The 25,974-nt window shown below is 49.3% G+C and overlaps 1 protein-coding gene across 6 annotated transcripts in view; it reads right to left on the reverse strand.

Annotated features, from left to right (window-relative positions):
• The window catches only part of LOC122541334 (discoidin domain-containing receptor 2-like), a 213,279-nt gene that overhangs the window by 26,012 nt on the left and 161,293 nt on the right, over positions 1-25,974 (reverse strand). For 5 of the 6 annotated variants that reach the window (XM_087979456.1, XM_087979457.1, XM_087979455.1 and 2 more), the window contains 2 exons: positions 14,551-14,658; positions 2,959-3,203 (listed from right to left, as the gene is read on the reverse strand). In XM_087979456.1, the coding sequence (XP_087835582.1) occupies positions 2,959-3,203; positions 14,551-14,658 (353 nt within the window). The remainder of the gene's footprint in view (positions 1-2,958; positions 3,204-14,550; positions 14,659-25,974) is intronic. The other variant, XM_087979460.1, reaches the window with a different exon arrangement.

Here is a 25,974-nt window from a genome sequence, read left to right on the forward strand (position 1 = left end):
GACAGGATATCACACAGGTATATGAGAGATGTTCTCTCCAAAATGGGCTTTGGGGAGGGAATCTGCAATTGGATCAGACTGCTCTACACCAACATTGTCAGTGCAGTCTCAATCAATGGGTGGGAATCAGATAGCTTCCCAGTCAGATCTGGAGTCAGGCAGGGCTGCCCTCTCTCTCCTGCCTTGTTTGTGTGCTGCATAGAGCCATTTGCCGAGTCCATCAGGAAGGATGCGAGTCTGAGAGGGGTGAATATTCCTGGCAGCGGGGGCCTGCAGGTTAAGGCCTCCCTGTACATGGATGACGTCGCCGTTTTCTGCTCGGATCCGCTGTCCGTGCGCAGACTCATGTGCATATGTGACCAGTTCGAACGGGCCTCGGGGGCCAAGGTCAACCGAGGCAAGAGCAAGGCCATGCTCTTCGGGAACTGGGCCGACCAATCCTTGATCCCCTTCACCGTCAGGACCGACCACCTGAAGGTGCTGGGTATTTGGTTCGGGGGGGCTGGGGCGTGCGCCAAGTCTTGGGAGGAGCGTATCAGCAAAGTGAGGCAGAAACTGGGCAGATGGAAGCTACGGTCGCTCTCCATCGCGGGAAAAAACCTAGTCATCAGGTGTGAGGCACTGTCATTGCTGTTATACGTGGCACTGGTCTGGCCTATTCCCAGAACCTGTGCCGCTGCAGTCACCCGGGCCATCTTCCAGTTTATATGGAGGTCAAAGATGGACCGGGTCCGAAGGGACTCGCTGTACAAAGATCTGGGCAACGGGGGAAAAAATACACCCGATGCCACCCTCACCCTGATGGCCACCTTTGTGTGTAGCTGCATCAAGCTGTGCTTGGATCCCCAGTACGCAAACACCAAGTGTCACTACGTACTGAGGTTCTACCTGTCCCCGGTGTTGCGAAGGATGGGCCTGACCTCGCTGCTGCGGAACGCTCCGAGTAGTTGGACCGTTCTGTATCACCTGTCCTTCGTGGAGAAGTTTATGAAGAAAAATACCTTTGACCACAAGTCCATCAGGAAGTGGTCAACACGTAGTGTCCTTGAGACCCTTCGGGAAAAGGAGAGGGCGGATCCTATCGAGCGGTTCCCTGAGCAGACTGTCAAAGCCATTTGGCAGAATGCCTCATCGCCAGAACTTTCCAACAAGCACCAAGACATGGCTTGGCTGGTGGTGAGAAGGGCTCTGCCTGTGAGATCCTTTATGCACGCCCGGACTCTCAGCCGCACCGCACGCTGCCCTCGAAGCGGCTGCGGGGGGGACGAGACCGTCACACACCTCCTTCCGGAATGTGCCTATGCAGAGGAAGTCTGGAGAGGAATGCAGTGGTGTTTGTCGAGGTTCGTCCCGAGCAGCGCCGTGACGCGGGACTCCGTGCTCTACGGTCTGTTCCCCGGGACGCACACCGAGACGAACATCAACTGTGCCTGGAGGATCATCAACTCGGTGAAGGACGTGCTCTGGGTGGTCCGAAACCTGCTGATCTTCCAGCTGAAGGAGTTGACCCCGACTGAGTGCTGCAGACTGGCACATTCCATGGTCCAGGACTACGTGTTGAGGGACGCGCTGAAGCTTGGGGCAGCTGCCGCCAAGGCGCGGTGGGGAAAGACCACTGTGTAAAGTCTGCCTGCCTAACGAAGAACAGGGGGCCCATGCAGTCATTTGGGCTCTGCTGACGCCTCAGCTAATTATATGGGCATATGATTGATAAACGTACGACCTGTATATAAAAATGATAAATTCTGATCTTTGAATGTAAATGTTTACGTATGTATGGCATGACCAACTGTACAGACCATCAAATTATTTTATGAATAAAGTAATATTTTGAAATAAAAAAAAGTGAAGCCTCTTCTGGAGCACTATATCCAGTTCCGGTCGCCCTGTTACAGGAAGGATATCATTAAGCTGGAGAGGGCTCAGAAAATAGTTCGCAGGATGTTGTTGGGAATGGAGGGTTTAAGCTATAAGGAGAGGTTGGATCGACTGGGAGTCTTTTCATTGGAAGGTAGGCGATTGAAGGGTGATATTATCGAGGTTTATTAGATCATGAGGGACATAGATAAGGTGAATAGCAAAGTTCTTTTCCTTAGAGTGGGGGAATTCAAAACTAGGGGGCATATTTTTAAGGTGAGAGGATAAAGATTTAAACAGAAATGTTGAGGGGCAACATTTTTACACAGAGAGTGGTCCGTGTATGGGATGAACCTCCAGAGGAACAGGTGCAGGTAGAGTTGCATTTAAAAGACATTTGGCTAAGTCAATGATTAGGAAAGGTTTAGAGGGATATCGGCCAAATACAAGCAGCTGGGACTAGTTTGATTTGGGATAATGGTCGGCATGGACTGGTTGGACCGAAGGGTCTGTTTCCGTGCTGTTACTCACCTCCTGACTCCACCATCTCAAAGGCACAAGTCAGCAGTGCGATGGAATACTCCTCACTTGCCCTGGATGGGGGCAGCTCCAACAACACTCAAGAAGCTTGACACCATCGAGGTCAAAGCAGCCCCCACTTGATTGGCACCACATCCACAAGCATCCACTCCCTCCACCACCGATGCTCAGTAGCAGCAGTGTGTACCCACTAAGAGATCCTCAGACAGCACATTCCAAACCCATGATCAATTCCATCTGGAAGGACAAGGGCAGCAGATACACAGGAACACCACCTCCTTCAAGTTCCCCTCCAGGCCACTCACCACTCTGACTTGGAAATATATCGGCCGTTCCTTCACTGTCGTTGGGTCAAAATTCTGGAATCCCCTCCCTCAGGGCATTGTGGGTCAACCCACAGCAGGTGGACTGCAGCTGTTCAAGATGGCAGCTCACCCCTCCTCCCCCCCCCCCCACCTTCTCAAGGGGTCAACTAGGGACGGGTAATAAATGCTGGGCCCAGCCAGCGATGCCCACGTCCCATGACTGAACTTAAGAGAAAAAAAAATTCCCTGGGCTTACCTCCCCAAACTGGCCCTCCCCCAGCTTCTCTCGGAACACGAGCCGTTGCCGCGGAAACTCGCCGACAGCGATATCCTTCCCAGCCAGAGCGTCGATGGTGATGGCGGGAACAGCGTAGGTGTTATTCCCCGTGACTCCCTGCAAGTTGATGATGTCAGCCTCGGCGTAGTGCGGAACGCTGTTCGGGAATCCCGTCTGGAAGGCCACCTTGCTCAGGTCGGGCTCTGCGTACTCCCCGTTGCAGGCTGGGATCAAAAGGACAATGGAGAAGGAGAAGGGGATAGAGTGAGGATTCTGTCTCTGGATAATCGCGTCCCCCGCGCTCCCCCCCACCCTCTCAACCTGCTGCCTCAAGGTGGAGCTGCTTCAATGCAATCCCAATGTCCACCCTGCAGAGCCTCGAGACTGTCCAGAGCTCTGCTGCTTTTCTCCTAACACGCCCATAGCCCCTCCCACCTCGTGCTGGCTGACCCCCTTGGCGAGGGAGGACAGGATTTTGAAATCCTCATCCTGGTTTCCGCCACATTCCCCTCTCCCATTGCTTTGATCTCCTTCAGGCCTCCCCCTGCGTAGAGTCATAGAGCTGTACAGCTCGGAAACAGACCCTTCAGTCCAACCCGTCCATGCCGACCAGATATTCTAATCTAACCTAGTCCCACCCGCCAGCACCCGGCCCATATCCCTCCAAACCCTTCCTATTCATATGCCCATCCAGATGCCTTTTAAATGTTGCAATTGTACCAGCCTCCACCACTTCCTCTGGCAGCTCAATCCATACACACACCACCCTCTGCGTGAAAATGTTACCCCGTAAGTCCCTTTTAAATCTTTCCCCTCTCAACTTAAACATATGCCCTCTAGTTTTGGACTCCCCACTCCTGGGGAAAAGACCTCGACTATTCACCCTACCATGCTCCTCATGATTTTAGAAACTTCTATAAAGTCACCCCTCACAGCCTCCGACAGTCCAGGGAAAACAGCCCCGGCCTCTCCCTGTAGCTCAATCCCTGGCAACATCCTTGTAAATCTTTTCTGAACCCTTTCAAGTTTCACAACATCCTTCCGATAGGAGGGAGACCAGAATTGCACACAGTACTCCAAAAGTGGCCATAGGAATGTCCTGTGCAGCCGCAAAATGACCTCCCAACTCCTGTACTCTGACCAATAAAGGAAAGCATACCAAACAACTTCAGACATAAAAATGTGAGTGAGTGCAGGAGCAGGACATCCGCTCCACCATTGGCCAATCTGATTGTGGCCTCTATTCCCACTTTCCCGCAACATGACATTCCAACTCTGACACTCAATGCTCTGGCCAATAAAGGCACGTGTACCAAACGCCTTCTTCACCACCTTGTCTACCTGCAACTCCACTTGCAAGGAGCTATGAACCTGCACCACAAAGTCTCTCTGTTCAGCAACACTCCGCAGCACCTTACCTTTAAATGATTAAGTCCCGCCCTGACTTGACTTCCCAAAATGTTACATTTATCTGGATTAAATTCCATCTGCCACTCCTCGGCAAGAAATTTGAGCTGTTCCTAACTATGGTCTCTTGAGCGACCCCAGATTTAATCATTGGGCAGTGCACCGTGAGCTCCAAGCTCTGGCATTCCTTCCTGACACCTCCCCACCTTTGTCTCCTCCTTTCAGACGTAGCTACTGGACCAAGCTTTCAACCCTCTGATCCTTATAATCACCTCCTTCTGCAGATGGAGCCAAATCTTATTTGTTAATGTTGTGGCCTTTGGTGGTGGTGGTGGTGGCGGTGGGGGTGGGGGGATATGTAAATGCAAACTGCTGTTGCTATTGTTGGGAGGGAGTTACAAAAACGTAATCGTAGCCGGGGTCTGGTAGGGTAAGAATGCACTGAAGGACTATTTTCTCTGGGTGGAAGGAATTACCAAAGGCATGTAGAGTTTTGTAGCACAATGACGTTGTCCGGCCCAGCCAAGGCTTCTCCACAACCCATCTTTACCTAAACTGGTCAACGCAGCCCCCGTCACTGTCTCTGTCCCCTCCCTTGAAGGGGCATTCTCAAACCTCTAGGCTTTAGCAAGAATACAGGCCGATTTGTCCCGGCACTGAGTCAGAGCATAATGCTATTACAGTGGGACACTTGCAGAAAATGAATTTTCCACCAAATGACACAGTATTTACATGACAGTCAGAGGCCCGTTCATCCTGACAGCTGCATGCTCAGTATTTTAGGTTTCACACTATTCCCTCCTGCCGTCCCTCACCTTATCCGCACAGACTATCGGGTTTTATAACACTCATAGATAATTTGTGAACTTTGGAGCACTGAACCTAGAAACGTACATTCTATGGACTTGAAGACAAAACACAAAACGTGGGTCGACCGGTAATTGCTATTCTGTAAATTAAGGAGAACTGCATTTTGCAACTTACTGTAATTATCCGCAAACTGTAACGTTCCTAATTTTACAACACCTTTTATTACTTTGAATGTTCGTTTTATTTGTTTAGTGTCGGTCTGAGGCCGAGTTGTGAACGGCAATGACTTGATTTCTTTGCAAGGTCAGCCCCCTGGCGACCTTTCACCAAAACCAATCATCTAGCCCTCTATCGATGGGAGTTAAAAATCAGCAGGTTCCAGTCCAACAGGTTTATTTGGAAGCACTAGCTTTCGGAGCGACGCTCCTTCATCAGGTGGTTGTGGATGATAAGATCGTAGGACACAGAATTTATAGCAAAGTTCACAGTGCGATGCAACTGAAATTATATACTGAAAAAGACCTGGATTGTTTGTTAAGTCTCTCATCTTTTAGAAAGGCCATGTTGGTTTCAGCTCTTTCACGGTGGCCCAGTGGTTAGCACTGCTGCCTCACAGCACCAGGGTCCCGGGTTCAATTCCAGTCTCGGGGCGACTGACCGTGTAGAGTTTGCACATTCTCCCCGTGTCTGCGTGGGTTTCCTCCGGGTGCTCCGGTTTCCTCCCACAGTCCAAAGATGTGCAGGTTAGGGGTGAATTGGCCATGGGAAATTGCCCATAGTGTTAGGTGCATTAGTCAGAGGGAAATGGGTCTGGGTGGGTTACTCTTTGAAGGGTCGGTGTGGACTGGTTGGGCCGAAGGGCCTGTTTCCACACTGTGGGGAACCTAATCGAAATCCCAGAACTTTCTTAAAGTTACATTCTCAAGTGAACTTTAACAATAGGTGCCATGTCAGCCCACTGAAGGTGTGAGGTGCCCTGTGTGTGATACTGTCTGTGTCCCAGTGTTCAGACTGATTCTAATCTAAAAAAGTGGATTTACAGAATCTTACATGAGTTCATGCAGTTTCTGAGCAAAATAAAGTGTAATTCTACCGATCGGGGTGACACTGTGTGGTGCTAATGTTTCTGGATGAGTGAACGGCAGCTTCTGGGTAGGGTTACGTCAGTTCACGCAATAAATAAATCTGGAGTGAATGGTGAATTTGGTTGCCGTGAACCTAACAGATTGTCAGAAAAGTCCATTAGATGCAGGGAATCCGCTGTCACGATCTGGTCTGGCCACTGAGCAAAGTGTCTCACTGGGAAATAGCTCAGCAAGCCTCCCACTGCCCTTGACTCCCACTTCCCCAAGGCAACGAGGGGTGGCCTTGCCGGAGAAGCTCAAGGCCCGTGAATGATAATAGTCATTAAATAAGAATAATTGCATTCTTAAAAACAGCTCTTTATTTCTTTAGTCCTCACCCCCGAATTCCACCCCTCCCCACTATAAACATCCTGGGGGTTATCATTGACCAGAAACTCATCTGGACTTACCACATAAACACAGCGGCTACAAGAGCAAGTCAGAGGCTAGTAACTCACCTCCTGACTTCCCAAAGCCTGTCCCACCATCTACAAGGCACAAGTCAGGAGGGTGATGGAATACTCCCCCCTTGCCCTGGATGGGGACAGCCCCAACAACACTCAAGAAACTTGACACCATCCAGGACAAAGCAGCCCCCGCTTGATTGGCAGCACATCCACTCCCTCCCCCACCAACGCTCAGTAGCAGCAGTGTGTACTAGCTACAAGGTGCACTGCAGAAATTCAGACAGCACCTTCCAAACTCACAGCCACTCACATTTCGAAGGAAAGGGGGAGCAGATACATGGGACCATCACCCCATACAAGTTCCCCTCCAGGCCACTCACCATCCTGATTTGGAAATATATTGCTGTACCTTTGCTGTCCCCGGGTCAAAACCCTGGAATTCTCACCCTCAGGGCATTGTGGGTCAACCCACAGCAGGTGGACCGCAGCGGTTCAAGATGGCAGCTCACCCCCCCCACCTTCTCAAGGGGGAACCTAGGAACGGGCAATAAAATGCTGGGCCCAGCCAGCGACGTGCACATCCCACAGATAAGTAAATTTTAAAAAATACCTTTCCAACTTCCCAATACCAATGGTGAAGAATAAGCTAACATAACTATGAAATGAACACTTGGTCGCTCATGCAGCATGTTCTCGAAGATGGGGGAGCTCAGAACTAGGGTCAGGACCGAGATGTCTTCACCCAGAGAATGGTGAGCATGTGGAATTCCCTACATCAGAAAGCAGTCCACGCCAAAATATTATATGATTTTAAGAAGGTGTCAAAGGATAGTGGGGAGAAGCAGGTACAGCAGCTGGATGATCAGCCACAGTCACGGTGAATGGCTTGAGGGGCTGAATGGCCTACACCTGCTCCTATTTTCACAAGGGCATTCTGGGACATTTCTGAGGACAGTTAAGGGTCGACCATCTTGTTGCGGGCCTAAAGTCGCATGTCAGCCGGGCCAGGTCAGGACATTTACTTCTCTAAAGGTAACGGCGATTCCGTCACATTGCTGCCCATGTCCTCTGACATTCAGACATAGTTGGATGACTCAACAAGATGGGGTGGCTCTAGGTATCCCACCAATTTGCTCTTTTAGAGTACAGCAGGAAGAGCAAAGGAGGATTGAGAGACAGAGAGTGACAAGGCTCACCAGGTCTCGGAATTTCAAAACAGTCAAGGAAGGATAAGCAGTTAGGGACTCTTTTATTTGGAAAAGAGGTGGCCGAGGAGTGACTGGATATAGTCTGTGAGAAAATGGAAAGGTCGTGACGGGGCTTATGGGAAGACCTGAATGAAAGGCAATAAATATACAATGGTCTCTAAATATCCAACAAGAAATTCTGGACAAACAGCCTTAGCTGGAGAGCGCTACGGGCAAGAACCGTGGAGGTAAAGACAAACAAAAGGAAGGAATAGAGGGTTAGGTTGATGGGGTGGCACAAAACTGTGTGGGCGGAGGCTTATATGGAGCAGTAACACTGATAACTGTCAGTTGGGCTGAACGGCTTGATCCCCTGCTGTAAATTCGATGCCATTTATAGGTTTTTGACACAGTGCATGCAGGTTTCCTGCTGCCACGAAGCGAAATGAAAATTAGAACAGAGAACATTGCAGCGCTTCGGCCCTCGATGTTGCGCCAACCTGTCATACCAATCTGAAGCCCGTCCAACCTACACTATTCCATGTACGTCCATATGCTTTCCAATGACGACTTAAATGGACTTAAAGTTGGCGAATCTACTACCATTGCAGGCAAAGCATTCCATACCCTTACTACTCTCTGAGTAAAGAAACTACCTCTGACATCTGTCCTATATCTATCACCCCTCAATTTAAAGCTATGCCCCCTCTTGCTTGCCGTCACCATACTTGGAAAAAGGCTCTCCCTGTCCAACCTATCTAATCCTCTGATTATCTTATATGTCTCTATTAAGTCACCTCTCAACCTTCTCTCTAACGAGAACAGCCTCAAGACCCTCAGCCTTTCATCGTAAGACCTTCCCTCCATACCAGGCAACATCCTAGTAAATCTCCTCTGCACCCTTTCCAAAGCTTCCACATCCTTCCTATAATGCGGTGACCAGAACTGTACACAATACTCCAAGTGCGACCGCACCAGAGTTTTGTACAGCTGTAGCATAACCTCATGGTTCCAGAACTCAATCCCTCTGCTAATAAAAGCTAAAACACTGTAAGCCTTCTTAACAACCCTGTCAACCCGGGTGGCAACATTCAAGGATCTGTGTATCTGGACACCGAGATCTCTCTGCTCATCTCCATTACCAAGAATCTTACCATTAGCCCAGTACTTTGCATTCCGGTTACTCCGACTAAAGTGAATCACCTCACACTTGTCTGCATTAAACTCCATTTGCCACCTCTCAGCCCAGCTCTGCAGCTTATCTATGTCTCTCTGTAACCTACAACATCCTTCGTCACTATCCACAACTCCACCGACCTTACTGTCGTCTGCAAATTTACTAACCCACCCTTCTACGCCCTCATCCAGGTCGTTTATAAAAATGATGAACAGCAGTGGACCCAACACCGACCCTTGCAGTACACCACTAGTAACTGGACTCCAGGATGAACATTTCCCATCAACCACCACCCTCTGTCTTCTTCCAGCAAGCCAATTACTGATCCAAACTGCTATATCTCCCACAATCTCATTCCTCCGCATTTTGTACAATAGCCTACTGTGGGGAACCTTATCTAACACCTTGCTGAAATCCATATACACCACATCAACTGGTTTACTCTCATCTACCTGTTTGGTCACCTTCTCAAAGAACTCAATAAGGTTTGTGAGGCACGACCTACCATTATCCCTAATTATTCTTTTCTAGATGATTATAAATCCTATCTCTTATAACCTTTCCTAACACTTTACCAACAACTGAAGTAAGGCTCACTGGTCTATAATTACCTGGGTTGTCTCTACTCCCCTTCTTGGACAGGGGAACCACATTTGCTATCCTCCAGTCTTCTGGCACTATTCCTGTCGACAATGACGATTTAAAGATCAATGCCAAAGGCTCGGCAATCTCCTCCCTGGCTTCCCAGAGGATCCTAGGATAAATCCCATCTGGCCCAGGGGACTTATCTATTTTCACACTCTGCAGGATTTCTAATACCTCTTCCTTGTGAACCTTAATCACACCAATTCTAGTAGCCTGTATCTCAGTATTCTTCTCGACAACATTGTCATTTTCTAGAGTGAATACTGTAAAAAAATATTCATTTAGTGCTTCCCCTATCTCCTCTGACTCCACACACAACTTCCCACTACTATCCTTGATTGGCCCTAATCTTACTCTCATCATTCTTTTATTCCTTAAATACCTATAGAAAGCCTTAGGGTTTACTCTGATCCTATCCACCAACAACTTCTCATGTCCCCTCCTGGCTCTTCTGAGCTCTCTCTTTAGGTCTTTCCTGGCTACCTTGTAACCCTCAAACGCCCTAACTGCGCCTTCACATCTCATCCTAACATAAGCAATGTTAGGACCAAGACTGGGTAGGAGTCATTGACACTAGTCCTGGAATCATCGCCTTCAGGAAGGCTGGAAAGAGAGTCGTGTTGCTAAGGTCTTTGGTCTTGACCTCATCAGGACAGAAGCAAGAATGCCACAACAGAGCGGGAAAGTGCGTGCCTGGTTGGCAGAATGACTCAGATTGGCCAAGGTGTTGCCAAATGCAAACAACAAGGCTCCCTCAGCTTCTGGCGTTTGGGCAGAAGTTGCCGTACAATCCTGAGGGCACTAACAGCTCGACCAAATTCAACAAGCAACTTCATAGAAGAAGTCAATCTCATGGCTTGGCTTGCTGCAAGTGACATACATTAGCAGGGGCCTAGACAAACTGAGCAGTTCAAGCCTTTCAGGAAGCCTAGAGTTCTTACGGTTCCCCATTGCTTTCTCCAGTCAATGACATTGCCAACCTTTTCATTCTACAGTATAAAAGTGCTGTGATCTCTTGTGATTTGCATTCTCGTGTCTTGTCCCGATGAATGAGATGAACAAGAGACAAAAAGCTTTGGCAACGTATCGTCGTTCCCAGCAATATTCCTGAAACATTGCCAGCTCCTAGTTTCTGTACATACAGACAAAGGAGTGTTGACTGGGACAACATACACATCCTAGGACAGGTGAAACAAAGACACGCACGAAAATTCTTAGAGGCCTAGCACTCTAACCTGAACTCCATCAATAAACACACCGATTTAAATCTTACCTTCCTCCCCCTGAAAAAAAGAACCGGAAATGACATCACCCACCTCAAGAAACCAAGGCCTATAAATAGAGAGGCAGGACATACCACCAGTGCTTCACCAGAGACTCTCACTGATGACGTTACCTCATCATGGTGACGAAACGTCTGAAAACAAACCTTCCAGCTCAGCGAGCTGAATTACAGACTTAGCATCAACCTGAGCTACAGATCTTCTCAAAAATTGCTAATTGCTAGCTCCTCCCGTGATAGGTCACCTTGCCCAACAACAGTAGTTCTTTTGAATGTTGGAACCACACACCGTTTTATAGGTTATACCTCAGTAACTTCCATGGCAACAACTATTTACTGGTGGACGTCAGTAGGGAACAGCTTAAACCTATTCTACTTTCTAATGGTTGCTCCCTCCATCTCGAAGTCAACCATATGGCCACTTTCTGGTTTAGGTTTCACTCAATTCATTGGGCAAGCATCCCTGGGATTCACGGTGGACTAATCCGGTTCAAAGCGCCCACTGCAAATCCAGTGGTGTAGAAATGGTATAGGTACAGCTCTCGCCCAACAGGTAGATGTCTTTGACACCACGTGAAACAAGATAAAGCCAGACTATATTTGATCTCATTGGAGAGAGACGGTGAAGAGGAATGAGAGCAGTGAAAGAGGTATACGCAAGTCACTGCTTCAGCTGGAAGCAGAGTGAGAGTGCAAAGGTCAGCGTGGAAAGGTATTATGGGAAGGGAAGGGCGTATGCAGCAGTGGCTTCAAAAGCAGGCCAGGGTTGCTGCAGAGGGAATGGCCCCTTTGGAATACTCAAAGAGGGGGTGGATAACATACTTTGGCAACTGGGTGCATGAGTCAGTGGGAATGCAGTGGACAACCTATTAAAAGTGGAGGCTGATGGGAAGGGAAGTGAGGCTAAGGGGAACTTCAGTGTCATTCCGGAGAGGAGGACAAGGAATGGGAAGAAAAGTGTGGCAGATACAGTCAAGATCTGTTCAAAGGAGGGTGTGGAGAGGGGGTGGAGAATGGAATTCTCAACTAGGGAGAGAAAAAAAGGCTTCTCATTAACACCAGGGTGTCATCATGAGGGCGGACATGATAGACACAGAGTTACGGGGGTAAACAGCACGGAAACAGGCCCTTCGGCCCAATTCGTCCATGGTGACCAGATTTCTGAACCGGAACGAGTCCCACCTGCCAGCACTTGGCCCATATCCCTCCAAACCCTTCCTATTCATACACCCATCCAGATGCCTTTTAAGTGTTGTAATTGAACCAGCCTCCACCACTTCCTCTCGCAGCTGGTTCCAAACACTCATCACCTCCTACATGAAAAAGTTGCCCCTTAGGTCCATTTTACATCTTTGCCCTCTCACCTTAACCCTCTAGTTCTGGACTCCTCCACCCCAGGGAAAAGGCCATGGCTATTCATCCTATCTATGCCCCTCATGATTTTATAAACCTCGATGAGGTCACCCCTCGGCCTCCGATGCCCCAGGGAAGAAAATGGAGGAACTAAGAGAATGGAACTGAGTCCTTACAGGGGAACGAGGAATGAGCAAGCTACATAAGCAACCATCCTCACTCAAAAGCCCACTATATCCCTAAGTTGCAATGGAAGGTCAGAAACCTGACATGTTCCCTCTCTTTTCTCTCTCCACAGATACTGCCTGGCCTGCTGAGCATTTTCACTTCCTTATCTCAGGTTTCTAGGTGAAGATGAGGCCTGGACTCATCTGAGTGAACGTGACTGAACCGTTATTGAACATAAGCACCCACAGAGATGGGGATTTTCTGAAATATTTCCATCTCTCTGGTGTCCGACAGACCCAGACACCAGTTCCATCTGACCCATTGTCACTGTCACACACTTTCTTTGGAACACACTCAGTAAATACCCTTTGACTGAAGGTATAATTGACCCCTTCACCCTAGCATGTCCACCAATCAGAGCATTCTGTTTTTGGGCTGCAGCCTGGTTATTTCGAATTTTAAAAAAATTATCTTGCCACCTCAATCCTCAACTAGGTAAAACTGGACCGCTTGTAATGTTATAGAATCCTTTCAGTGTGGAAGCAGACCATTCGGCCCTTTGAGTCCACACTGACCATCTAAAGAGCATCCCACCCAGATGCATGCCCCTCCCCTATCCTTGTAGCCCTGCATTTCCCATGGCCAATCCACCTAGCCCGCAAATCCCTCAATACGGTGGCCAATTTCCCACGGCCAAACCGCCCAACCTGCACATCCGTGGACTGTAGGAAGAAACCGGAGCACCTGGAGGAAACCCACGCAGACATGAGGAGAACGTGCAAACTCCACACAGACAGTCTCACGAGGCCAGAGTTGAGCCGGAGTCCCTGGTGCCGTGGGGGCAGCAGTGCTAACCACTGAGCCACCGTGTCTAAAATATGCCAACTCACATTTGTGTGTGTCGGACTTCATTTGCCAATTGGTTGCCCAGTCTGAGAGGGGGTCACCTGTATTTGCCTCAGTACTTATGTCAATATTTGCCATATTGATGACACTCCACCTCCCCCTTCCATGTCCCCTCATAACCTCAGTTTGGTGTCATCTGCAAATTTAGAATGTGTATTTTTTGATTCCAAAGGTGAAATGATGAGTGTGCGAACAGTTAGTTGCCACTGCCTCACTGCTAGCCTCTCTTTCTAACGGTAGAGGGAACCCCAGCTTACGACCTGATCTTTACTAAGACTGGAAATACCACTTGGCCTTCACAGCTTTGCCACTGCTTAAGACAGATTTCACCAGCAAAAAGGCCATCAGTCGTGGCAGATTTGTAGCTGGACATTACATTCAAAGTCTGGGGATGCGACGGGATGGGATAGAACTTCAGTTTGACACCCCTCCATCCAATATCATTCTCTGTTGCTTTCAATGAAGAATAAAATTGGACTGGGTTATTGGGGTAACTTTCCCCATCCAGTCAGCATCATGACGGGTGGCGTGGTTTACAAGAGATGTCTTGATCTGTCAACATGTGATATAAATCAGAGAATCCACTCAAGGGCAGGGAGAGGCCACTTGGCCCATTGTGTCAGCACTGACCCTCCAGAGAACATTTCAGTCAGAGCCAACTCTCTCACCCTATCTCTGTAACCCTGCATTTCCCCATGGCTAATCCACCCAGCCTGCACATCCCTGGATGCTATAGCGCAATTTAGCATGGCTAGTCCACCTAACTTGCACATCTTTAGACTGTGGGAGGAAACCCACACAGACATGGGGAGAGTATGCAAACTCCACACATTGAGTCTCCCGAGAGTGGAATCGAACATGGGTCCCCAGCGCTGTAAGGCAGCAGTGCTAACCACTGAGCCACTGTGCTGCTCTATTACAAAAGTCAGATGTCAAGGGAAATATACCTCAAATGCGTGGGTCATTGCAACCTCCAACGTTTCCCCCTCCTCCCCAACGTAACTACCAGTCAACCACTGTCCTCTCCCGTGCTGGCCCTCCCCCCCCACCCTGCCCCTCACTCAAGCCCCACCCAAGCACCATCCCGACCTGGCGAGGTCCTTACCGTCAGTGTTGATTGGCTTGACCTGGTCCAAAGTGCAGCCAGGGCCTCCAATCAGGTGACGGTTTGCAGAGAGCAAAAGGTGATAGGCTGGGTTGCTTAACAGGAGAGCTGTCGGAGAGGAGGGAAGACAATAGGGCGGAGATGAACAAACTGGATGGATGAGCACAAACAACAGGATGGAGCAGCACAAAACGCAGGGAGGGCCGGGGCAGGGGGAGGGAAGGATGAAGGGAAAACAACACAATGATATGGAATTCCCATGGGGGGCATTCCCCTCCCTCCTTCGCCTAACAACATTCCCCTTTCTCACAAAGCCAACTTTTCCACATCTCTCTCCCACGGGCTACGTCGGATCTATCAAGGCCTATAGCCCAGCCGATGGATCTGAGGAAAGCAACTAACTGCGAGGTCGTCAGAGAATTAACAGGCCACTGAAGGTTCGGGGAATAGCTGACTCGGCTATTGATACAGAACAGCTATAGCCCCCGGATCTCTGGAGGTGTTCATGCTCCCCCAACCTTCTCACACTCTCCCCCAGAGGCACGTGGCCTGGCCTAGCGATTGGCTCAGATCATTGACAATTTAGAAGGGTCCAGTTCATCAACGTTTCGATGTAATGTCACTGACAAGTCCAGGTTCGCTGACAAGTCCATGTAGGGTGGGAAAGAAAGCTGTGGGGACGACCAGAGAGGCCAGAAACAGATATGGACAGCGAGTTTTGAGAAGATTTGAAGCTCAGGTTGAGGTTCTGGACATATGGTTTGCTGGCTGAGCTGGAAGGTTCGGTTTCAGATGTTTCGTCACCACACTAAGTAACATCATCAGTGAGCCTCCAGTGAAGCGCTGGTGTTACATCCTGCTTTCTACTTGTGTGTTTAGGCTTGACATCACCAACACAGGACATGAAATCACATCACCAACCCATGGAAATCTAAACACATAAATAGAAAGCCAGACATACACTCGTGTTTCGCCGGAGGCTCACTGATGATGTTACCTCGTACGATATCGAAACGTTGGAAAACAAACTTTCCAGCTCAGTGAGCAAACTTACATCCAGATATGGACAGCTTCACCAAGTGGGGAGGCAATTAATATTGAGAAATTTGCAGCAGAGATTTGCAAACTAACTCAGTGACATATTAAATTCCCTGTTCCCTGCCCAGCCCGTACATCCAGACCCAATGACGTTTATTCCCTGAGGGAGGGCAATTTCTGACTGGATATCATAACATTGCAACATGAAGGTACTGAGTGTAACAGCGTTTGCGACATCCATCATATCATCCACTTTGCCTCCTGTGTTGTGTAATGAATGGCATCTGGATGGGTAAATATATAGGAAGGGTTTACCCAGAGATGGGCCAAATGCTGGCGAATGGGATTAGACTAATTTAGGATATCCGGTCAGCATGGATGAGTTGGACCAAAGGGTCTGTTTTCGTGCTGTATATCTCTACATGACTTACATCTAAATGACTTAGACACAGGCACAGATGGATGGATTAGTAAATTTGCAGATGACACTAAAGTCGGTGGAGTAGTGGACAGTGTGGAAGAGTGTTACAGGTTGCAGGGGGACTTGGATAAACTGCAGAATTGGGCTCAGAGGTGGCAAATGGAGTTCAATGCAGCTAAATGTGAGGTGATGCACTTTGGGAAGAATAACAGGAAGGCAGAGTACTGGGTCAATGGAAAGACTCTCGGTAGTGTGGATGTGCAGAGGGATCTTGGAGTCCATGTACATAGATTCCTGAAAGTTGCCACCCAGGGGATAGTGCTGTTAAGAAGGCATACGGTCTGTTAGGTTTCATTTGTAGAGGGATTGAATTCCGGAGCCGCAATATTATGCTGCAACTATACAAACCGCTGGTGCGGCCACACTTGGAATAGTGGTACATTTCTGGTCCCCATATTTCGGGAAGGATGTGGAAGCATTGGAAAAGGTGCAGAGGAGATTTACCAGGATGCTGCCTGGTCTGGAGGGAAGGTCTTTTGAGGAAAGGCTGAGAGACTTGAACCTGTTCTCATTGGTAAGAAGAAGGCTGAGGGAATTTGATAGAGACATGATGATCAGAGGATTAGATAGGGTAGACAGTGAAAGTCTTTTTCCCAGGTTGATGATGTCAGCATGTACGAGGGGGCATAACTACAAATTGAGGGGTGATAGATTTAAAACAGAAGTCAGAGGCAGGTTCTTTACTCAGAGAGTGGTAAGGGCGTGGAATGCCCTACCTGCTAATGTAGTCAACTCAGCCATATTAGGGAGATTTAAACAGTCCTTGGATAAGCACATGGATAGTGCAGGGGGACAAGCTGAGAATAGTTCACAGGTCGGCGCAACATTGAGGGCTGAAGGGCCTGTTCTGAGTTGGAATTGTTCTATGTTCTATGACTGTATAATTAAAACATTGGCAATTGGAATATAATGTGGTGAAATGTGAAGAGGAGAAAAATGTTTAGGTTTAAAATGGTGAGAAATTATTGAATATTGTTGTCCGGGGGTTAGGGTGATCTTCTACACAAATACTGTATCAGAAAGTTAACATGATGGTAAAGCCAACAAACAGGAAGTCAAAGTTAAAAATCACACAACACCAGGTTATAGTCCAACAGGTTTAATTGGAAGCACACTAGCTTTCGGAGCGACGCTCCTTCATCAGGTGATTGTGGAGGGCTCTATCCTAACACAGAATTTATAGCAAAAATTTGCAGTGTTATGTAACTGAAATTATACATTGAAAAATTGATTGTCTGTTAAGCTTTTCATCTGTTAGAATACAGTGATAGTTTCACTTCTTTCATGTGTAAATCACAAAACCCTTTTTTTTTAAAAGTTGCGTTCTCGGGTTAGCTGTTAACAATGGTGATAGCTAGACAACATGTTGAAGGTGTTAGCCCCCTGTGTTCTCTGTCTATGACCTGATGTTTAGATTGATTCTAATCTAAAAAGTGAGATAACAGAGTTTTACATAAATTCATGCAGTTTTTGTAGTGTGAATTTGTACTTGCAGGGTTACATTGTACTTTGCTCAAAAACTGCATGCATTCTTGTAAAACTCTGTTATCTCACTTTTTAGATTAGAATCAATCTCAACATCAGGTCATAGACAGAGAACACAGGGGGCTAACACCTTCAACATATTGTCTAGCTATCACCATTGTTAACAGCTAACCCGAGAATGCAACTTTAAAAAAAAGGTTTTGTGATTTACACATGAAAGAAGTGAAACTATCACTGTATTCTAACAGATGAAAAGCTTAACAGACAATCAATTTTTCAATGCATAATTTCAGTTACATCACACTGCAAATTTTTGCTATAAATTCTGTGTTACGATTGAGCCCTCCACAATCACCTGATGAAGGAGCGTCGCTCCGAAAGCTAGTGTGCTTCCAATTAAACCTGTTGGACTATAACCTGGTGTTGTGTGATTTTTAACTTTGTACACCCCAGTCCAACACCAGCATCTCCAAATCAAAACAGGAAGCCAAATTGTTTCATAGGTGGAATGAACTGCCAGAGGAAGTGGTAGATGCAGGTGCAGTTACACATATTTTTGGACAGGTATGTGAATAAAAAAGGTTCAGAGAGATATGGATCTAATGCAGGCAAATCGGACTAGTTTAGTTTGGGGTTGGCAGGGACAAGTTGGACCAAAGGGTCTGTTTCCGTGGAGTATGACTCTATTTTGTGGGTGGAGTAACCCCATGGGCTTCAGTGACAGGCTGTATCAGGTGGCCAAGTTGGTTTTGAACTTATGCCCAAATTTCTCTCTCCACCCCACCCTTCCACTTGGTATCTTCTTGAGCCCAGTTGAAAAGTTGTCCATAGCCACATCAACTCTGAGGGTGGAGAATCATTACAGGTAGGAGAAAGTGAGGTCTGCAGATGCTGGAGATCAGAGCTGGAAATGTGTTGCTGGAAAAGCGCAGCAGGTCAGGCAGCATCCAGGGAACAGGAGAATCGACGTTTCGGGCATAAGCCCTTCTACAGGTATCATATCATCTCCCTGTTTTACACCCCAACAGATATTCACCGAGGTGACTTCAAATACTGGAGTGGCCACACATCAAATCAACTGATGTGATACCATCTTGATCATAGCTGAGACAGCTTCCTACCATGATGAACTCAATTCAAGAATGTTACTCAACTTTTGACTGCTTGTCAAAAGAAGTGCTTTTTGAATTACAGCCTGCTTTATTGTAAATAGCTCTTCCCCTGAATGCAATAATCTGGATTATTTACAGGCTTAGATGCACTTTTGCATTGGAGACAGTGACCGGACACACATTCGGTAATGCGCAGGGTAGATTGCTTGACAGGTCACGGAGTTTAATAAAGGATTAGCTACCTGCAGTGCGGTGTTATGAATCACAAACGGCTGGTTGCAGGTAATTAAGGAGGCAAATGGAACACTGTCCTCCATTGCGAGAGGGACGGAGTTTAAAACAGGGAGTTTATGCTGGCGCTGTATAGGGTAATGGTGAGGTCACACATGGAGTACCGTGTACAGTTTTGGTCTCCTTACTTGGGGTGGGATGTACTGGTACTGGTGGGGGGAGCACAGAAGGTTCCCAACGTTGATTCTGGAACTGAGAGGGCCCGCTTATGAGGAGAGATTGAGTAGACCGGGGCTATACACTTTGGAATTTAGAAGAATGAGGAGGGGGGTCTTATAGAAACATAAAATGATGAAGGGAATAGATAAGGCAGAAGCAGGGAGGTGGTTTCCATTGGCAGGTGAAACTAGAACTGGGGACATAGCCTCAAAATAAGGGGAGCAGGTTTAGGACCGAGTTGAGGAGGAACCTCTTCATCTAAAGGCTTGTGAATCTGTAGAATTCCCTGCCCAGTGAAGCAGTTGAGGATACCTCATTGACTGTTTCTAAGGCAACGAACACTAAGGGGGTTAAGGGTTATGGTGAGAGGGTGGGTAAGTGGAGCTGAGACCATGAGAAGATCAGCCATGATCTTACTGAATGGTGGAGCAGGCTCACAGGGCCAGATGGCCTACTCCTGCTCCTAGTTCTTGTGTTCACAAAGGTGTTTGTTTTTACAAGGAATTAAGTATTTAAGGGAATTGTAAAAGTTTTGAATGGGCTTTCGTTCACAGGTTTCAGGAGTTTATTTTAGATACAGTGAAGGCTGCAATAGAAATCACGTCTTTACTACATTTGATCGCAGTGGGGTTCCTGCGGAGCTTGCAAGACTGAGATTGTTGGATCAGGGAAGATACGTGGAGTTGAGGGGATAGGTCAGCCACAAGCTGAGTAAAAGGCAAAGCACGTTCAAGAATCTGAACTGCCTCCCCCCTGTCGCTGAGATCTCAGGTTTGTACTGTTAAATATTCCATCCCAGAGAGAAACCCAACTTCCATTTGCTCCATGAACTCGCTTATTTTCAAATTTGCAATGCAAATGATCAAGCAGTGAAGCTGACAAAGAGAAGCAACAGGTCAAAGCATTGTTGGGATTTGACATCACAACAAAAGCAGAAAGCAGAGAAGTGAAGTTGAAAGTAGTTCCTCAGATGGGACAGAATGTGGGAAGTAGCATTCCGTCAGGATCAATGCGGGAAGAACAGTCGTTCACCACTTCCATAAACAATTTGGTCATGTAACAACAGGAAAATTCACCTCAACACAAGGTAATTGTGAGGTGGGACATCTTGGGGAGGTTGGAGCTCTGCTCCTCATCGCTGTGGCTGAATGGAGTATACGACAGGGATTTGGAAAGGGGCAGGGAGAGGGTCTCTCTGGGGCATACAACAACTCAAACTCAACAGCACAGGATAATAAAGATCAGAACGTAAGATGACCGAGTACTGTTGTTCGTTTCTGGACGCACAGAATTGAAAAGTAATTAGGTTAACTTGGTCGCATCCAGAATTAAGATGTGTATCCCCAACCTGCACTCACACGTTCCCCTGGCTGTTTGTCAGAGGTGATGTATAGGCTGTATTCAACTAGCTCACACTTGCTTAACCCAACACATCTACGATTAATGTGCAACTGGACAGCGCTTGTTAAACAGTCCCGAGTGCACGACTAGCTGACAACTGACTTAAGATAATCAGTCGAGCTGATTACAATTGTGGCTGCCAGAGACAGGAACCTGTTAGTCCCAAACATAAGGAATAAGCACCTTTTATTTTTGCATTATTCAGGAAATTGGGGAATCCTATTGCATTTTTGCAATGGCAACACCTCAGCCAATCAGAGCCAGCTCGCCAGACAAACCGTAGCCTTTTCCCCGGGAACATAAATTGTCGCGATTGTTTGAAATTTGCTCTTCTTGCATTTGTCCTGATGTTTGCAAGATGGAACGTTCTACAAAATGACTGACCTTTCCAGCAATGATAGTGCAAACCTGTCCACAAAGCTGATTGGACCACACTTAAGAGATCTGCATGCAATTCTACTCTCCAGTCGTTAAATGGAACAGAGAGGCACAACAGGAAGGTGAAAAGAGAACACCTTTATCCGGCATTCAAATATCCGAATGGCGGATTATCTGGCAAGGTTCTTGGCTAAACTATGTTATCCAGAATTTGATTAACCGAATGAAATACAGCCCCGCCCGTGCCCTTCGGATAATCGAGGTTCCTCTGTGATACTAGAATTGAGCAGTTACATTTATCAAGATTAACTGTACAGGTCTTTAAGGTTGTGAAAGAGTTTGATAGAGTAGGCGTAAAGGAATGTTTGAGCATTCAGCGAAGAACTAGAGGCCATAAATAAGAGAGTCACTTAATAAACCTAATTAGCATTTCAGGAAATACCTCTGTACCCAGCAAATGGTGCAAACGTAGACCACCGATATCAAGTAAAGTCACCAAGGTCTCACCAGACCATAGGCCTGCTCTCCACGCCTCAGGTGCGGGGCGAGAGGTTGAGATTGAGAGTCCTTCATGGTAACCTCAGCCGGTGTGGGGATTGAACCTACAATATGGGTATCACTGCGCTTCGTTAACCAACTGAGCTCAACCGACCCCTGACGACCGCCAAATATAATTTGGGGGAGAGAATGGGCCAAATAAATTTAAATGGAAGGAAGGGGAACTCCATGTTTGAGAAGCTGATCCGAGCTGGTTGCCAGTTTATGACAGCTGGGATTTGCAATCTTGTCAAATTTAATACCTTCATGCAGTCAATGATTCACGACTCATTTTAACATTAGCAGTGGATCAGAAATACACTTCGCATATCCAATACACCAACGTTCAGTCTCACTGTACCCCAATGGCCTAGAACACACACAGATTGTGAACTCAATGTCTTGTCTCATATACTTCAAGTATTCAACGGCCTTTCAAAAACTCCTGTACAACGAGCCCACTCTGGACTGGACCTGACCCACTATTGTGTGGGTAGCATATTATCAGGGTCAGTTGAGCTTTCCATAATTAATAATTGCTTATTTCAGAACCCACCCAACCCCTGTATTGTAGTTGGGGGGGGGGGGGGGGGGGGGCGGGGGGGGGGAGGTGTAAAACTTGGGTGTGGGCGGGGAGATGGTGAGCTGGGCACACTGCCCCATCTTATACCCACCCCGTGAATAAGCAGCCTGTAGGCGGAACCCAGCCCAAGGTTCCTGTATTCACTAGAACACACAACTAAACAAAAAAAAGCAATTCATTCATGGGATGTGGGCATCGCTGGCTGATTCCAGAGTTTACTGCACATCCCCAGTTGCCCCTAGAAGGTGGTGTTGAGTTGCAATGTCTGAATGTTACCGAATTGTCAGCTAAAGGTTGGTGAGGACCAGGGTAACCATGGAAGAGGCCTTTGCTGCTGCTCACCTCATCCTGTTTGCGCCACGCCTCCACAGCGCCTCCTGCTGGCCAGCAGCAGGATTTTCCGATGGCAGCACCACTCCCAAATACCACTTCTTAAAAATGAATTCATTCATGGGTCGTTGGCTACCTCAGCATTTATTGCCCATCCCTAATTGCCCCGAGAGGGCAGTTTGAGAGTCAACCACATTGCCTCTGGGTCTGGAGTCCTGTGGGCCAGATCCGGCAAGGACAGCAGAATACCTTCCCCGAAGGGCATGGATGAACCAAGATGGGATAATGGATTCACGGTCGTCATGACATTCTTAATTCCAGAAACTTCTCTTTGAAATTGAATTTGAATCCCACCGTCTGCCATGGTGGGATTTGAACCTGGGTTCCCCCCCCCTCCAGAAATGGATTAACAGTCCAGCGATAACGCCACTAGGGCCATCGCCTCCCTATACCACGTGGCACAACGCCAAAGGAGGTGGCTGAGGAAGGGAAGTTGGCGCCTGGAGGCCCCAGGGTGAAAGAGTGGAGAGCTACCCCCTTCCCTTGGGATACCACCGTGCCTGACTCTGCCACCCAGCCTGATGTTGCCAGCCGGCTCAGTGCGGTGCCCATGGGGAATGCCCAGCAGTCTGGAAGCTTCCATTGGTTGGCTTTCCTGCCATGGAGGAGATGCCCTCTACTGCCCACCGGATGTGCGTTCAGGCCGGCATTCCCACTGCAGTGCCCCCCGGTGATCAGCAGGTTTAATGTTCCTCTGCTCTCCAGCAGTGCGGGGTGAGGGGGCACGTAGAATACCGCCACCGTCTCTCTTTCTCTGCTAGCTCATGCCCACGCCCCAATGCACCCGCAAGACTCACGAGCGACCCCTTCTGCCTGTCCTCATACCCCCAGCCAATCCATGCCTGAGCCAACGCCAAGGTCCATGCTCATCCCAGGAGGAACCAGCCGACGGTCGGAATAGGGAGGGAGGGCTGGGGTGGGGCGGGGCCTAGCATTCCCTTCCTCGCCGTCTCCGAAGAGAGAGCCCGCCCATGAGCGGGGAAATTCAGGGACCGCTCAGAGACCTCCAAGCACTGGTGGCCAAGTCCCAGCAAGCCCAGAGCCCTGTCCTGACATCCCCCGCTCAGTCTCTCGCTCTCTCTCTCGCCTCCTGCAGGCCCTGGGTGGTGTTCGCGCTGAAGAGAGCAGCCCCTCCGAGCATCCAGCGAGGAGGCACCAATGAGGCCTTCTCCGGCACCTTTGGTCAGGGCCATGGGGCTGGCACCTCACAAGATGAGAGTCCACGTGGTGGGAGAGGGTGGGACAGCCGAAGTCTCCATGAAGGGTGGTGACTGGCACTGTAGCTGCCCTCAGTGCCTGCCGGAATTGCACTTAGCACTGCACTCCCATCGCAGTGCCTCCCCCGGTGGCCAGCAGCGAAGGGAAGGGGCCTTGATCTCCCTCCAGCCTCACCAGGAGACGGGGCAGTGCCAATGAAATGGGCAGGAGGAACAATCACCAACAGGCAGCCCTCGCACCAAAAGTCTCTCTGGACCCTCAATAATTGCCTCTGCTTCGCCTGTGACCTTCAACTTCCGCAGAAGGTGCAGCGGAAGAGGTTGGGCACATTCTGAGCCTCCTTTAGCCTGCCACCCTGACCCCATTCTGAAAGATCTCTCTTCGACTCCCTCGCGGACCGATGGCATCGCTCCTAAACGGTGGTGCGTGGAACAAATTGGAAACATGGGTGGCTCAGCACTGCTGCCTCACGGCGCCAGGGACCAGGGTTCGATCCCAGTCTCGGGCGAGTGTGCGTGAGGAATTTGCACGTTCTCCCCCGCGTCTGCGTGTGTACCCCACAGTCTAAAGTTGTGCAGGTCAGGTGGATTACCCATAGTGCCCAGGGATGTGCGGGAAAGGGGGGGGGGGGGGAAAGCAGGTGAGCCATGGGAAATGAGGGGTTGCAGGAATGAGGTGGGCCCGCTCGTCGGGCCGAATGGCCCTTCCCCACAATATCGGAACCTGATGTCACTTTTAAAGCAGCTTGTTTTAGGGTTTAATCGCAACCGGATTGGGGTTCTGCACCGGATTAAACCAGATTAGATTACTTACATGTGGAAACAGGCCCTTCGGCCCAACAAGACCACGCCGACCCTCCGAAGAGCAACCCACCCAGACCCATTCCCCTACATTTACCCCTTCACCTCACACTACAGGCAATTTGAGCTTGGCCAATTCACCTGACTTGCACATCTTTGGATTGTGGGAGGAAACCGGAGCACCCGGAGGAAACCCACTCAGACACGGGGAGAATGTGCAAACTCCACACAGACAGTTGCCCGAGGTGGGAATTGAACCCGGGTCTCTGGTGCCGTGAGGCAGCAGTGCTAACCACTGAGCCACCGTGCCACCCTTAGTCAGCTCCGTCTCACGCGACACCCCATCTTAGGGAGCACACGCCCAAACACATCAAACCTCCTGACTGGGCCGTCCTGCTGTCCCGTGCATTTGTGGAGCACCTTCAAACAAACCCTCCTCTGCCCAGGAGCATCGTGGGGCAGAACGTGGCCTCGGGTTTACATCAGGAGGTGGTCAGATGGAGATCAACTACGGAGGCGCGAGAGAAAGACTAAGGCAGGTTCGGAGGACAGTCTCAAAAAGAGGAAATCGAAATAAGGAGGTGGAGAGGAATAGGAAGGACCTCAGTGAGAGCCTGAAATAGAACTGAACCGCTAAAACAAAAACCAGACAGGAGGCCATTCAGCCCACTGATCCACTGGTCTATTCGACTACACCCCCCCGCCTCCCCAGCCTCTGACATCTGGCCTGACAGGAATCCCCTCGATCGCAGACTTGACAGTTTCAACGGATACTCCCCAACCACCCCCCCCACCACCTCCGAAGGGAGAGATCCAGATTTCCACAGCCCCCATGCAGGCTCTGGGGAAGAGAGACCCAACACTTGGTTGGGAGATATCCCGTCCATTCCACACAGGCCCTGCCCCGCCCCACCCCTGGCCCGGCCCCGAGTGGAGGGCGTTATTACTCCACAGCTGCCCACCCCACCCCACCCCGCAACCCTGCGAGAGGGCCGCGTTAACTTGTCGACACGAACGGGTTGGGGGTAACAGGGGGTGGGGGGGAGAGAATGGAGGAGGTGAGGGAAGCTCCCGTCGGAGTTTTGGCCTCCCGCTCACCTCTTCACGGAGGCGGGCCACAATAGGGACCTACGGGCGCCCCACCCTGTCCACAGTGTCCGTTTGCCGCCCCACCCCCCTGCAGCCCCTCATGTCCATTTCTCGCTCTCTCTCCCCTCCCCCCGCCCGGTGTCAGTCTCACTCTCCTCCCCCAGTGTTGGTTTCCCTCTCTCACCCCCTCTCCCCCCGCCCGGTGTCGGTCTCCCTTTCTCTCCCCCTCCCCCCCCACTTGGTGTCAGTCTCCATTTCTCTCCCTCCCCCTGCCCGGGGTGTCGGTTTCCTCTCTCTCCCTCCCCTCAGCCCGGTGTCAGTCTCCCCACCCCCCCGCCCGGTGTCGGTCTCCCTCTCTCTCCCCCCTACCCCTGCCCGGTGTCGATCTCCCTTTCTCTCCCCCTCCCCCCCGCCCGGTGTCGGTCTCTCTCTCTCTCTCACTCCCCCCCCCCCCCCGCATGG

The sequence above is a fragment of the Chiloscyllium plagiosum genome, unplaced genomic scaffold (genome assembly GCF_037043375.1).
Source record: "Chiloscyllium plagiosum isolate Xiang-an unplaced genomic scaffold, Cpla_swu_hap1 HiC_scaffold_35, whole genome shotgun sequence".
In the NCBI taxonomy this organism is placed as follows: Eukaryota; Metazoa; Chordata; class Chondrichthyes; order Orectolobiformes; family Hemiscylliidae; genus Chiloscyllium; species Chiloscyllium plagiosum.